Here is a 14,731-nt window from a genome sequence, read left to right as displayed (position 1 = left end):
CGAGTGTGGGCCCGGCCCCCGGGGCTGAGGATCCCGAGGAAGGGGCGACATCGCCGCTTCACCAGCGGAGCCCCCGCGCCTCCTTTGCCCCTCGTAGGGCCACGATTTATTTGACTTCAGCGGCGCTTTTCCACGCTGTGCACTTTGCGGCTGCTTTTCAGCGGGTTTGTAGGTGATTTCCAAGTCAGCCTATACGTATCTGTCAGTTTCTTTTAAACGTAAAACTCAAAAGACCCTCTGCTCCATTCCCTGCATTGTCCAGGAACGTCTCCTTTAGTGTTGACAGCGGGTCATCCTCTATCTATTACCTTTCAATTGGAAGCAACAATTAAGCAACCGGTCCCACAGCAGTCACTGCGCTCGGCGCGCAGAAGTCCCGAGGAAGTTACGCTCTGTCGCACGTATGTAAAGTCGCGGTCGAGCCGCGAGAAACCGCAAATGGCACTTCCACAGCGGGGCACCGCGGCTTAAAAGGTCGGGATTGAGGCTGGGCTCTGGTGTGCGATCCGCAGCTCTTTGATGTGTCAACCTCAGGCTGCAATACTGAGAGGAGGGGGGATCCCAGTGCGTAACGTGCACTTGCAAAAAAAGCAGCTCCGGATTTCTGCACCTGCCCCGTTCCATCTCTTGCCCGGCGGTAAGCGGCCTCGGGAGGCTGCGGCGAAGCCCGGCGCTGGCGCGGTCCTGCCGGCAGCTGTGACAGCGACCCGTAAGATGGCTGCTGCCATCCCCGCTGCGTTAAGACGGACTGTTAAGGTGGAGGAGCCGCTGCGCTCGGAGGCGATAAGAAACGCAGCCCCTGGCTTAGCGAAGTATTAACAGGAATAAAAAGAATAAATAAATGCGTTTCTGTTAAATCTGAGATCCTTTGTTGTTACTGAAGTGGTCGAATCGCGTTTTAGAATGACAAACAGCCGCTGTGTGATAACAACCATTTAAGAACAATTTCCTCAGCCTCTCCGCTCGCATTCCTTTATGTCGGCGACGTTTCCACTTTCCCCCCGGACTCGAAAACGAAACTGTTACCGCGCAGTTTCACTTTCAACTTTACACCACTCTGGAAACGTGACGACCGAGCAGATCCTCTCAAACAATAGTTGCTCCTACAGGCAGGGGGGCTGTTGTTAGACACGGGCTCTTGGGCTTGACTGAGCTGCTGGAGCCGTTCCACAGCTAATGGTATTTATGCAACCCACTATCATTTGCACACCCATATACGAATGAATTCCCCGTTTCAATTCTCAACACGCATTTACTATTTTTGCACAGCTGGGCAATTCCATCAATTCGTGTTAGGCCCTTTGTGTCTGCAGCTGCACAGGCAAGTGTTCACAGGATCATGCCCCAGGAGAACAACCTTAATCTTTTCACTCTACTTTCTTCACTGTTCTTAAAAGCCCAATAACTTTTTACTTCCACTGCAATAAAACATTTCATGGTGTGTTTATGAGGGTCTATTGCAAAACCACATTGCACACAGTTGCATGCAGATTAGTATAAAGACAAAACTCTATATTCCTATAGTTCTCTCTTGAAGCCTCAAGAGCAGTCTGCCTTACACCACATCTCTGCTTTTTGCCTTCTGCTCACCAGATAACCAGAGCACTAAGTCTACCAGAACAGTTAGTCTACCAGACTGTGGCTACGGATACAGTTACTATAGTAACATTTATAAACACCAATGTCACTACAAATGCAGTGTTGCCTGTTATCATGGAAAAGCAGCTTAAAAAGAAAACACACTTAAACTGCAGATAGGTAAGTCCTCTTATATATATATATAATTGTGACATCTATTAAATCATTGTTTCCATTCTAACTTGTGCTATTATGTTTTTTTTAAAACAAAGCAAGCCCCACAGATTTGTCTTAGATTGCCCCAGGGACAGTTAAAATTTTGGCAAGAACTGCCAAAGGTATGAGGAAAAGACCACTTGCTGGCTGGAAACACAGGGTACAACTTGGCTGAACTGACTTGCAGTAGCTTCAGGAATATAATTTGGCCATAACAAGTTACACTGCACAAGGAAAGCTGAAAAAAAAAGTGTGCTTTAAAATACGACTGTTATACATGCCATTCTCAGTTTCATATCTTTGAATATTTCTGTTGATTGAATTCACAAGCAAGCACATCTTTATTTTCCATTTATAACATACAGACAGCTCAACCTGAGCACAACAGAATGGCTTCAGTGCTTATTTTCAATCACTAAGTACATAATTCAAAGATATTAGAATCAAACTGAAAGCATTTCCTTAAAAATCCTTGCCACATTTTTCAGCTTACATCCTTTGGGGCATTTCAGTAGGTTTGCTCAAGAGAAGCCAAGCCTGGAAGTAGCTCTTAGCAAGCACCAGTGGCAGCAAGGTGAGCCCAGCTGCTTCTTGCCCAGCTTATGAGCTCAGTCAGGCAGCCTTGTGATTCTGGGAGGGCTGCTCATCTGCTTCACAGCCAACCAGGAGCCAGATGATGTCCAGATCCTCTTCAGGTTCCCTTCAGCCTGGTGTTGCCCCAGGAAAGCTCTGCTCACAGTTAGGGCTCCCATCCCTCATCACATCCAGATTATGCTACCACTGTCTGGACTCACTGTGAATACCAGGCAAGCTTAAATGCAAAAGTGTGCACATTATTCCAGCAAAGGAGATGGCTGTATTCTTGATGCAACAAATGAAGAAAATTAAAATGCAACTTAGGGCGAGCCTGATGCTTGCTTGTTACCTAGCTGTCATGCAGAGCTTTTGGGGCCTACTTAAAGCCATGTGAAATGACTCAACTAATAACAGCCTGATACAGATCAATCCGAGGAGCCTCCCTGCCTGGGGCCCAGCTCCATGAGCCCACCAACCCCAACTCTCAGCCCAAGCAGAGCCCTGTGCTCAACCCACAGCTCTTCCTCCCTTCTTGCTCATGATGGGACTCCTCACTCTCCCGCCAGTTTTATTCATGAATTCAATGCAAATGGAGAAAGGGGAACTCTTCCCCTTCCAGTGAATTTCTCAGAGTATATAATCCAATTGTGTTCTTTCATTAGCACATTCCTTGTGGGCGAATCGGCCTCCTCTTGGCCACCAGGCATTTTGGGCTGCTATCAATATTTTATGAGTCACTGGGAGTAGTAACACCACAACATTTTTGTTCATTATACTGTGTCTAGCATCTTGTCAACTTCCCATGGCGCTTACCTGCAACTTTAATAACGCAGGTTACAAAACTTACCAGTAGGCCTTTGTTAAAGAGAACGTCACACCCCAATTACTCTTTTCCTTCAAGGAAAAAATAGAGAAAAAGAATGGAGAATATGTCACTGCAACAATCATGGCTGTTTGTGTTGCTAAAACTTCTCACCAGAGCTGAAGCACTTTGCTATTTTTATTCACTTCTTACCCCAAATATACTCTTTGGGGCTGCAGTCAGTTTTGAAAGACCCAAACCAGGGCAAAGCTGGCAGCTGAGCTCACTTACCACAGGCAGTCTTTGCCCATGCAACATGAAGCACACGTGAACTAAGTTCAGAAGCTGCTTGCTGATGTTGCTTACTCATCTGTACAGCCTCACATTGTGTTCATGCAGGCACAGGATGTATCATCTATTTCTCCTTTACCTTCTCTTTCTTCTGTCTCCCTATTTTTTGTTTACTCCATCCTCTAACATCCTTTTCTCTGCTACTCTGCTCCTCTCTGAGGCAGAGAGCTCTGCAGCTTTCTGGGACCCTTTTCCCAACCACCCCACACCAGGAGCAGGCCCACTGGCAGTAATGCTATCACCCATCCCTGGTATCTTGATACAGCCAGGGAAGCAGAGCAGGGAAATCATGTGGCCTCACTCCTCCAAGCTGCACCCTTGATATCACACTGATCTAAACAGAAAAGCCACAAAGAGAAAAAACCCTTTTATATCTTTAAGATGATCACTACCAAAGGCCTCTGGTGGGTTACAAACTGGCACCTCTGCCCCACAACAAATCCAGCTACCACCATCAGGTGCAAGATACCTGAGGTAGAGGAAGTTTATTTAACTCCCACTTCAAAGGCCTGCCACTTGGTGAAAAGCTGCCTCTATCCAGGAGGACAGTTCTAAGAGAACCTAATGCAGGGAGCAGCTTCAAGCTGACATGATACCAATGGGGCTGGAATCCCACAGTTCCAGTTTAGGACAACACTAAGAGGTGAGGAGGCTAATTACCTTAATTTATTCCATGATTTTAATTATTAATCACTTCATTCTTTCTTGCCTATTATCAGGGCCAGTGCTGGGAGTGCTCCCAAGCCCCAGCACAGCATGTGACTCACTGGGTTCATCTCCATCACTTCCTACCTTTCACAACAGGGCTTCCTTGGAGCTATGCTGTTGCTGCTGGAGACAGTAAGTCAGGTGCTGTACTGACCTAGGCAGATTCACCTGGGAGAAGATGCATGGTTCTTCCTGCAGATGATTTTGGAGACCCAGCTTTCCTAAAAGTGGAGGAAGGTGTAGGACACAGCTGCTTTGTCTTTTCAAATGAATGTTTTTTTAAGGGGTTGTATATGCATTCAATAAAGCCACAAGAGTGTTTTCATGATATTAGCTTGTGGCTGCTTTGGCTAAAGACCACATGAAAAAGAGACCAAGTTAATGTGTGGTCTGCTGGTAGGGCAGCACCTGCCAGGACAGGGTGTGGTTTGCAAAGCACCAGGAGGTGGCACAGCAAAAACCACAGCTGCAGCAGCTGCTCACACTGGCTCCTGGGCGGGGACCTCACATCACACAGTCCCAGTGATTCCAAGAGTCTCTGTCACAGTTTCAGTATGCAGGTATGAGAAATTCACCTGTTTAGGGAGGACTGGCAGCAGTGCAGCCTGTTTATACATATTAGCTGGTAATATCATTACAAGCTCAGTAAAACACTGACCTCCATGCACATCTTCTTTGCCTCCTCCAGTCACCCTCAGGCAGGCAGGCACCTTCCTGGCACATCTCTCAGCATCCATGAGTTTTCTAAGGCCATTGACATATAAGCTAGTATTAACAGAAATACAAAGTTCATGAAGGAAGGAGTTTTCAGCTAGATACTAAATTAATTGCTGACTATGACAAAGGTAAGACAGGAAGAAGCATGCTCTGGGTGGAGACATGAATGACATGTCAGAAGGAGATGAAGATATGTGGGACTCCTCTGGACATAAATCAGATCCTGGATCATTAAATCTCCACGAGTGACATCTTCACTACCTAAAAAAAGAAACAAAACACTTTGCAGAGCAAAGCTGGAGGAAAAAAAATGTCTCCTTGCTATGTGAACAGCAAGCAGCTAAAAGTGCCAGAGTTACAGGGTGCTGCCAAAAATAGGGTTACTGAGATGATGGTGCTCTCTGTCACACAAGCCCATGGCCCCAGCTGTGTGCTCTGCCTCTGGCCACTCTTGCATATGGCAGTGGATGGGCAGGCAGAGCAGCAGGACAGCTTACCTCTGTAGGAGCCAGATTGAGAGCTGACCAAGAGGCTTTTAGCTGAAACACAAGAAGTAAATATTTACCCTCGAAAACAAGTAATCTCAAAATATGCTTCCCTGACTATTCTTTTATTTTTTATTTTTTATTTTTTTCCTTCTCCTCTGCTCTTCTATTTTTAGCTCAGAACATTAAATACTGCCAGGCTTGGGCCCCCTAAATAAGTACAGGGAAATTGCAGTGAGTGAGGAAGCTGTGTTTTCTCTTTCCCTCTCTGAGGCTACAAGAGCTTAAGCTTCCTATGTTGTAATGGCAGTATCTCACTGCTATCCTTCAAACGTATAGCAAAATATTTGCAAGTCTGCATCTGTTCCTGGTGAGGGAAAAGCAAGGAGAGAAGAAAATATAAACGAGTCTTTTTTCCTTCACAAAAGATCAAAGTGAATTTCCCCTTTTTTTTTTATTGTTACCAGGTTTAAAGACTGTAAAATATATATAGCATGCACAAACAATATAAATATACTATATAAAAATCTAACAAGGTAGCTGATCTTTTAATAATTTGAGCAAATGTTGCAACTGAATAGCTGCAACATATTCTGTTATTCTATGTGAATTATTATAGATATTATTCTGATTATTCATACTGTAATCAACGAGGCATGTTCTAGTTCTCTGAAATAGCGATTTGTTAGCACTCACACCCACTTACAGCAATATAAACAGCGTGAGTGTTAACAACTAAGTTTCCTGAAGCCAAACCAACATTTTGTTGAAGATTTTCAACTTCTTGTCTCTGATCCTACAAGCTTTTATATATGAATTAATTTTACATGTGGTATATTTAATAGGCTGACAGAAAGCAGCTCTCCAGATTTTCTGTATATATTAGCCCTAACCTTTCTTGGACAGGAATGCATCACTAGCAGTGACAAGGCTTGTACAATTTCCCAGGCTCAAATTCAGACTATGCAGAATAAAGAGAGAGATCTGTGTGAGATTGTCTTCTGCTGGCATTTTGAATGTGTACCTCCTTATTCTGCCCGCTAAAGTTGTGTAGCATTTCTGAAGAACCCTGATGCTCAACTCCAATAGACAGATGGACTTACCATAAACTGGTCCCACAGTAGATTGAGAGCTGTAGCCACATGCAGGCTCACCTCTGTAAGGACAACATATACAATGGTGCGAAAAGGGTTTAAGTAGCTCTGCTATACCTTAGCATTTATCACTCCCTATAGAATAAATTTTCCTTTTTAAATTTTACGATTGATCTGCCTCAGCCGCTCATAGGCACTTGACCCTTTAAGATTCTTACAACTCAGAGATGATGAACAGAAGGAGTGAGAAAGAAAAAAGCTCCTTCCCAGCTGAAGTCCTGGAAGAGGTAACAGTTGCCAAATAACTACTTCAAGTGCGGCTGTATCAAGTTTAAATACAGAGCTCTGAAAAACTTGAAGCAGGATGAAGTTGCTGAACTTCAGCGAGGCCAAGGAAGAGGGTATGCACCATGGGAAGCTGACAAGATGCTAGAGACAGTATGTTTCCCAGAGATCTAAAAGCTCAAACTCTGCTTGGTAATATTTTGCTCTTTCCTATACTTTATTAATTCAGAAACTGACACTTTAAAAGTCCATTCTACATTAAAAGAACATTCACATTGCTAAGTCTGACTCTTGTAAGCAGAAAACCCCAACAGAATATAATCCACGTAGATGTTATGTATCTTGCATGTCTATATACAATCTTATATATTTTTTTCCAGTTACTCCTGAAGTACGAGATTTGATTAAAGAGAGATATCGATGCAACTGGCCTGCACAAAATTAGTAGGTATTTTTTCATCTTTAACTCTTAATTTTTAATATGCACCTGCTCCACTATCTTGTCTGGAAAGTGAGGATTATGTACAGAAAACCTGATGAGAAACTACTTCATACCTGCAGTATTAACAGCATGAAGGCACAGAGTATCAGGTCACAATGAGGAAACAGAAAACTGACTGAGACCTTAGGAGGTGTAAGGTAACAAACTGCATAATGCATTATGTCCAAATTTTTCAGTTCTTGAATTAGCTGTGTTATTAGGTTTTAACAGTTTTTTTTTTTTTTTTACACCTTTTACATCATTTCATTTACAAACACGTCACATATTACACAGTGATGTAGTATTTATCTAATACTGAAGTGAAAATTCATAGCACATTAAACTCCTTTATAGAATGACATGGGAGGAAAAATCACAGGACAAAGCAAGACCACCCAATGATGAACTCTGCAGAAATGAGAAAGATCATCTGGAGAAGATCATGATGGCATCTGAGAATGCAGATGCCACAGGCATTTCAATTCTCTGCTCAGTGTGTCAACAAGCAATATATCCACACCATTTTTTTAATCACAAAAAAACCCACAAAGCTCTAACTTCGTTGGGCTATGATAGCTCGCAAACAAGGGTGGATGATAAAACACTTTTAGCTCGGAGACAGAAGCTAATTTCAAAAGTGACCGACCTTCCTAAGAATTCTGAAAGACATCGGCAGAAGATCAATACTTCATTTGAATTTCTTATGGATGGTCATGCTTCTACATCATGTTGTGATCATGACAATACAAGCAGTGTTAACAAGGAAGTAAAAAATTCATCAATAAAAGCATTATCAATTAGTCAAGATAAAAATTCCATGTGGCAGAGAGACATGGAAGACAGATTTTTTGTAGTGGACAACTATGGAAGTAGGTCAGATAAATGTTTTCTGGGACTTATTGATGGGCACCATGGCATGACAGCTGCAGAAACAGTTGCAACAGAGCTTCCACTTTTATTTCTTGACCAGCTTGCTCAAACAGATCCCTCCTACAAAATGACCAAGGAGGAAAGGCAAATTCTAGACTCTTTTGCCACAGTAATCACAGAAGACTACAAGGAAAAAGAGAGGATTTTCTCTGACAGACAGGAGAACAAGATCCATAAGACAAATACTTATGAATGGATTCACAGAGCATACAACAAGGCCTTCTGGAGAATGGACAGACTTTTGCAGCTGGGAAGAAATGAGGTTTCCAGAGTTCGATGGAGTGGCTGTTCAGCCGTAACCTGTTTGATGGAAAGACTCCCCAGTGAAAATACGGATGACACTGAACACTTTGAAAACAGTTTGCAAAGTTCACTAACTAGGACAACTGAGGATGTTGCCGGGCTCCTGCACATTGCTAACATAGGTACGTACATTTCACACTGGATTTTTTTCCTCTCTACCCAGTAATAATTTAGAGGTTTGCTGGCAGTAAATATTTGGAGATAAAAACCTGCAGTTGCTTTAACTTGTCAATGTGAAGGAAATACAGTAAATATTCCTGTAATTGACAACAGCATCAGGCAATAATATCAGGCTTATTGGATGAGAATCCTCAATATGGTATTTGAATTAAGGAGTCACACAGCTGGACAGCATTCTGTTCATATACAAGTGACCCATGTAAAAGTACTAACTATTTAAAATCAAGAAGAAGCTTAAGCTGTCAATCACTTTAGGACAAACACAAACATTCTAGATCTGATAAATCCCTAGTGTCAAAGAAACACGTTTAAAGGTATTTTCTTCTTAGTCATTTGTTTCATTGAGTACCACTTCATATTGCTACTGGAAAATGTGATCTGTAGGGATTATCTGAACTATTCATTTCAGAAATTGGTGATTTACTGTTGTCAAATCTATTCAGTCCTTCTTCCTTATGAAGGTCACCTTTCCATAATGTAGAAAATTATCAGTTACAACGAGAAACGTTGTTATATTCCTAATGCCTCTCCTTCCAGGCCTGCCGCAGGCAGCACACTAAAGCTCATGCAGTCCTTTACAATTTTAGTCATTATGTCTACCCACGTGGAAACTTGTTATCATGTAAGTTCTTGTATACATATGACAGAAAGATGCTTTCCTACAAAGGAATACACAAGCAGAGTTTGTTTTGTTTTTGTTGTTGTTTCTTTTTAAAGCTGCTTGATGAATAGTTTCAAATGAAATGCTGTCTACAGTCTCAAGTATATTCCAGTCTCTGCTTGATTTATATCCCCAGCACTAATACTTTCATCTTATTCTCAAGAAGCATTATCAGGAAGCACGCTAACACTAATTTTCTAACAACAGGGGTACTTTCTCCTCCTCAAATGAATGTTTTCAGAAAGCTAAGAGATACTTCAAGCCTTTTACAACTTAAGTCCTTGGATTTGAACAACTTCTAAATATACATTTATTTAAACTAATGCATTAATTTTCTCCCACCAAAGAAAAAAAGATTTTCACAACAATTTTTTCCCCTCAGGATTGCGTTCTTCTTACAGACAGAGCAGTAGACAGCAGCAATGCTTGCTGTATTTTGTCTCACAGTAATAGGTCACCTGGTTTTTGTTGGCTCTTCTGCTCTGTCTCTAGCAGAGAAACTTTTTCACATAGGTTATATTATGCTCTTGGTTAGGCTTTCAGTTGGGGTCTTACTCTTAGGGATCAGACAAGTTTTAGACAATCAGCTATTTCTCCACAGAAATCAGACTACAGAGGAGGGAGCAAGAAGCAAGTAACTTAAGGCGTTTACATTCTGTAAACAACTGTATTCCTCAGTTTGATATTACAAATCACCTAGAGAAATTTACCTTCACAGGGAATTACACTTAGAGCTATCCCCTAAAGTAGACAATGCCAGTACTTGCCAAAAAATACAACCGTATAAGCACTGCCTATAAACAGTTGTCATGCCTTCCTCTAGTCAGAAAATGCAAAATGCAAAAGAATGCACTGTGGACAACTTAGTATCTGGAAAGCTACAATCCCACTCAATTTGTCTTTACCACATCACTTTTTGTCCTTATACCAAAAGAACAAAGACTCCTAAACACAAAAATTGCCTCCTCTCAGTGTAGCCACAGGGGATCTCAAACACCGCACACCTCGTTTCAGAGATGCTTTCCTTTATGCCCTACATTCAAGTCTGACACGGCTGATCACCTGGAGTGTTGTGATTTTTAATACTCTTTCCACTTTCACCATCTGGATTTCAATATAATTAAGTGAAAGTACTTATTTCTACTAAAGGAAATAAATTAGACTAAGACGACTACAAAAAATCCTGCTCCCTTGAGTTCCTCACCCAAAATATAGACTTAAAGCATACTGCTAATGAACTGTAAATCCTAAATAGTGTCAAAATTATTTTTTAGCTACTAGCTATTTTACAGTGCTTTAACAAGTCTGAACTTGCTTCCTGATGGGTTAATTCAGCCACACTCCCTCCTAGAAAAGTACATGAGAAGTATTTGACACCATCCTTATGTACTCAATTAAAAGCTTCAATTGCCACATTTCTATCAGACTGCATATTAAGCCAATTTGACATGTCACAGATTCCTCGCAAAAGCTTAGCTGCAGTTAGAAAAACAAGATTCTAGAGCAGTCTTCTGAGTATTGGGAGGAGAAAAATCCACAAAATCTTGCTGTAAAACAGAACTGATTAATTTATAGTCATATTGCTGCCTACAATACTAAAACTTGAACTATGATTTTTTTTTTCCCCTCAGCAGAGCACTAATCACTGATATTACAGCAATGTAAGAAAAAAAAGTAATCAGTGGGCTACAATTACAAAATATTTGTTTTACTTTTAGGTAACATACATGCAGTTTTATGTAAAAATGGCAAGAGTTATCGCCTCTCAGAAGAGCACAGCACTTCTAATGTAAGGGAGAAAAAACGCATACTTCAGAACGGTGGAAACATCAGCACTAATGAACCAGATGGATTAGTAGAGGGTCATCTTAGAACTACAAGAGGCCTTGGATATCATGGAGATCCCGCACTAAAAGGATCCGTTATACCCGTACCTCATAGCATCTCTGTCCCAATTGATGATTCTTGTCAATTCCTTATTTTAGCTTCTAACGGGCTTTGGGAGGTTTTGGATTACAATGAAGTATGTGCATTAACACTAACAACATTCACTCATTATCTGAGAACGTATGAATGTATTCAACAAAATGGGGCTTCTCTGTATAACTGCCAGTATTTGATACCCCTCTCTGAAGAGGAATTAAGTGACTCAAAGGCTACGAATTATCAGCAAGTAGGAACGGAGATGCAGGACTCCAATAAGGAGATTTTTCTCCCTGACTCAAAAAGCAGCCTTATGCACGGAAAGCCAAGATGTTCTAGGATGAGCTATTTGCAAAGTGAAAACAGAGTTGTTCCTAAGGAAACCGATGACCACAAAAATCAAGCTGATCCAGAACTGACACTTTTCAGTAATGATGAGATAGTTCCAGAGAAAAGAGGGATAAAACAATCTGATTCTAGCACACAAGTCAGCTCTGAAGAAATGAAACAGTCAGAGGACAGAAAAGTTTATCTACGTAACAGTTCTCAGCCACATTTACAAACCACAGCACCAGAAGAAACAGACATTATCCATGCACCTAGTCCAAGTTACATCCATAAACAGCTGCCAAATAAACTGACAGTAAGGTCTAAAGACATGAAACAGACTCAAAATTGTACCAAAGCATATCTATCTATTTATGACTCAGATCCACAACTGGCTGAAAAAACAAATTCTAAGATATCACATGACAAGCCTCTAGGTTATACTGGCCACCAACTGCTGAAGACTGCATTGCCAGTGGATTTTACACCTACACATTTTGAAGAGGACACAAAAACATACCTGACCAGTTGTGAATCACAAATTGCAGGAAAAGGTGGGGTTACTTCCAAGGCACTCTATGACAATGCAGCAAGCTACATCAGTGAACAACTGGTAAAGGCTGCATTACGTGCAGGTTCAAGAGATAATATTACTATTTTGATTGTACTTCTAAACGGATGTGATAAGTTACCCAACTAACTCAACATTTAAAAGGCATCACATGACAAGTGGAGTTCCACAGAACACATAACACAAGCTTATATTTAGCTATGTCATGAAGTTACCTGCAATCACCTTAAATGCTGACCCATATAGCAAATCAGACATGCTCTCAAACTGTTCAAATGAAATAAATACTTCTGAAACTCACAGTAAGAAACAGTAATCACAAACTTTTTTTTTTAACCACTTTATTCAAACCTGAGCACCTCAATATAAAACTAAACACTGGTGAACTGTCATTTGCCTTGCTAAACCCAGATTACTGCAAATTAAAAATCTGCACAAGTTTCTGCTATCAGTTCAACATTTAAATAGACTAATTCATCTCTTCTGACACACTTGGTAGATTTCATATAATGAAAATAACTAAGAATTAGTGCAATATACTGGACAGGTCAAAATAAAATGTACTCTGGAAAACAAAGTTGCAAAGTTCATTATTGACAGACAGCAGTACTTATGTTACAGATACAGGAGCATCATTTATTACTGTTCTAGCCATAAAGGAAGAACTTAGAACCCCCTTTGATTAGAGAGGAAAAAAGTTAGCTTTAAGTAACTGTACATTCTGTATACCTTCAAGCAACTCTTAAATATTACAGAAAGTATTAAACAAATGTAGACTACAATGCAGAGTACCTATTTACAGTACATTAATATCCAAATTTAAAATCAAGTTGAATGTCCATAATAGTTAGTGCGCTTTTTTTTCCTCAGGGGAAAAACAAACTAATGGACTGCAATGATTATAACCAAGAAAAAAAGTCACAGACACCAAGTTTGTTGTGGTTTTACTTGAAGAGCTCTTACAGTTTGTAAAGGAAAAATATCCTATGTTGTAAAGATGGATTTACTAGTTTGTACCTTCTGAACAGATTAGAAATGAAGTTAAACTTGATTTATCCTATTCTCTTTAGACAACTAATTGGGTTGATATAATTTACATACAGTGTACCAACTAAAAATCCACTTTCCTGCAAGCATAGGGTTCTTAAAATTGTTAATGCAAGTAGTATTTGGGATTAAATTATTAAACTATGGAATGTATAACTAAACAGTAGATACCTGCAGAAACTACTGGTTGCATCAATACTGTGGATGAGTTTAGTCTTTAGACCCTGTTTCTAAAACTCTTTTAAAGCACAATTGAGAATTATGAAAAGTTCGAATTCTATTCATCGTAACAGTAATCAGTATTGAAGCAACAGAACTGGCCAATTAGGTCCATGGAAAGTAGATCTTCTACATCCCTAATGGAAAGCGATTTTTAAAACCTTTCAACTGAAGGAAGTTTACTCCGCTTCCATCACTCCTCTATGCTGAAACATTACAGACAGCGGTGGATACATGCATGTTAAAATTTTAGGTCAAAAGGAAATTCTGTATCATAAACTTGACTATTATTGTAAGTCTCTTCGCTGTTTGGAAGCTGTACTGGGCCAGGTTAAGCACTCCAATTCCATGGTTATTAACAGTTAGGAAGCAGAAGAATATTCAGAACAGTTTAAAGCAATTGATGTTTTAGTTACTACAACATTGACTCTTGGGTGGTTGTGTGGGTTCAGTAAGGTCTACTCCTCTTCCTCTGGCAGAGTTAGCTCCTGTATTCTGTGGTTCATTCTTTGGCAATTTTTTTGCTATAAAATCAACAAAAAATAAGAGGTTAAATGTAGTGAGATTAAATCATCTGAGTACACAAACAGGCAGCACTTCATTACTCTATAAACATATCAATATAAACATTATAAAGTCTGATTCAATTCAGTGTGTTGGTAATAGAAGACACTTAACTTCTTAATGATTAACTATCATATCTAAGATTTAAGAGCAAAATGCATTAGTATCTTGAGCAGTAAAAAGTATCTGCCTAGGCATACTGTGCTATGTCACAAAGTGACAGCTCTTGCAGGAATTCATCTGCACAGAATAGTCTAAGATAAGAACACTGAGGGTAAAAGATACAGAAACAATGGAAGAACACAACAGACAGAAATGGGTCAATCTACTGCCCAGATAACTATCCAAAGTAAACACTGCGTATAACTTAAGAAATGGTCCTCAGCACACGATCAAGCCCCTCCTTTTCTTTCCCTCCCCTCTCTCAAATATGTATATGTCCAGTTCTTATACATCAATTTACTGTGCTAACTTTTGTCACCCTGTAGTTCGAGGATAACTCTCAATCAGACATGGAAAATGCAGGTGACAAGCTACCCTTCTCCGTAGCAACTCTCTGAAGTAATTTTCTGACAGAGAGAAAGGTAAGTTCTACTTCAGAGGACTTCCATGGGGCTGTCTTGTTCACTTTATCAGGATCCATCCACCATTTCTGTTCTACTTTCTGGCTGCATGCTGCATACTTTGATTCCAGAATTATAACGCTGGCCAAC

The 14,731-nt window shown here is 40.5% G+C and overlaps 1 protein-coding gene across 3 annotated transcripts; it reads left to right on the top strand.

The window, feature by feature from the left end:
• Positions 1-968: 968 nt before the first annotated feature.
• Positions 969-12,601, top strand: PP2D1 (protein phosphatase 2C like domain containing 1). Of its 3 annotated transcripts, XM_019616483.2 has the most exons (5): positions 969-1,758; positions 7,193-7,256; positions 7,374-7,451; positions 7,648-8,648; positions 11,086-12,601. In XM_019616483.2, exons 4-5 carry the CDS (start codon positions 7,649-7,651, stop codon positions 12,315-12,317), a joined length of 2,232 nt encoding a protein of 743 aa, XP_019472028.1. In that variant the 5' UTR covers positions 969-1,758; positions 7,193-7,256; positions 7,374-7,451; position 7,648; the 3' UTR covers positions 12,318-12,601. The 3 variants fall into 3 exon arrangements, with proteins under 3 accessions (XP_019472028.1, XP_019472029.1, XP_031409794.1); XM_019616484.2 differs by lacking the exon at positions 7,374-7,451; XM_031553934.1 differs by having other exon boundaries at positions 7,193-7,451.
• Positions 12,602-14,731: the final 2,130 nt, after the last annotated feature.

This window comes from Meleagris gallopavo, chromosome 6 (genome assembly GCF_000146605.3).
Source record: "Meleagris gallopavo isolate NT-WF06-2002-E0010 breed Aviagen turkey brand Nicholas breeding stock chromosome 6, Turkey_5.1, whole genome shotgun sequence".
Lineage (NCBI taxonomy): Eukaryota > Metazoa > Chordata > Aves > Galliformes > Phasianidae > Meleagris > Meleagris gallopavo.
This window is presented reverse-complemented; position numbering and strand designations above follow the sequence as displayed.

Bases quoted from the DNA above. Each gene is read 5' to 3' on its own strand.
- PP2D1 (XM_019616484.2), top strand. From the start codon at position 7,649: ATGACATGGGAGGAAAAATCACAGGACAAAGCAAGACCACCCAATGAT. The intron at 8,649-11,085 runs GTACGTACATTT...TTTTACTTTTAG, and splicing joins CCTGCACATTGCTAACATAG to GTAACATACATGCAGTTTTA.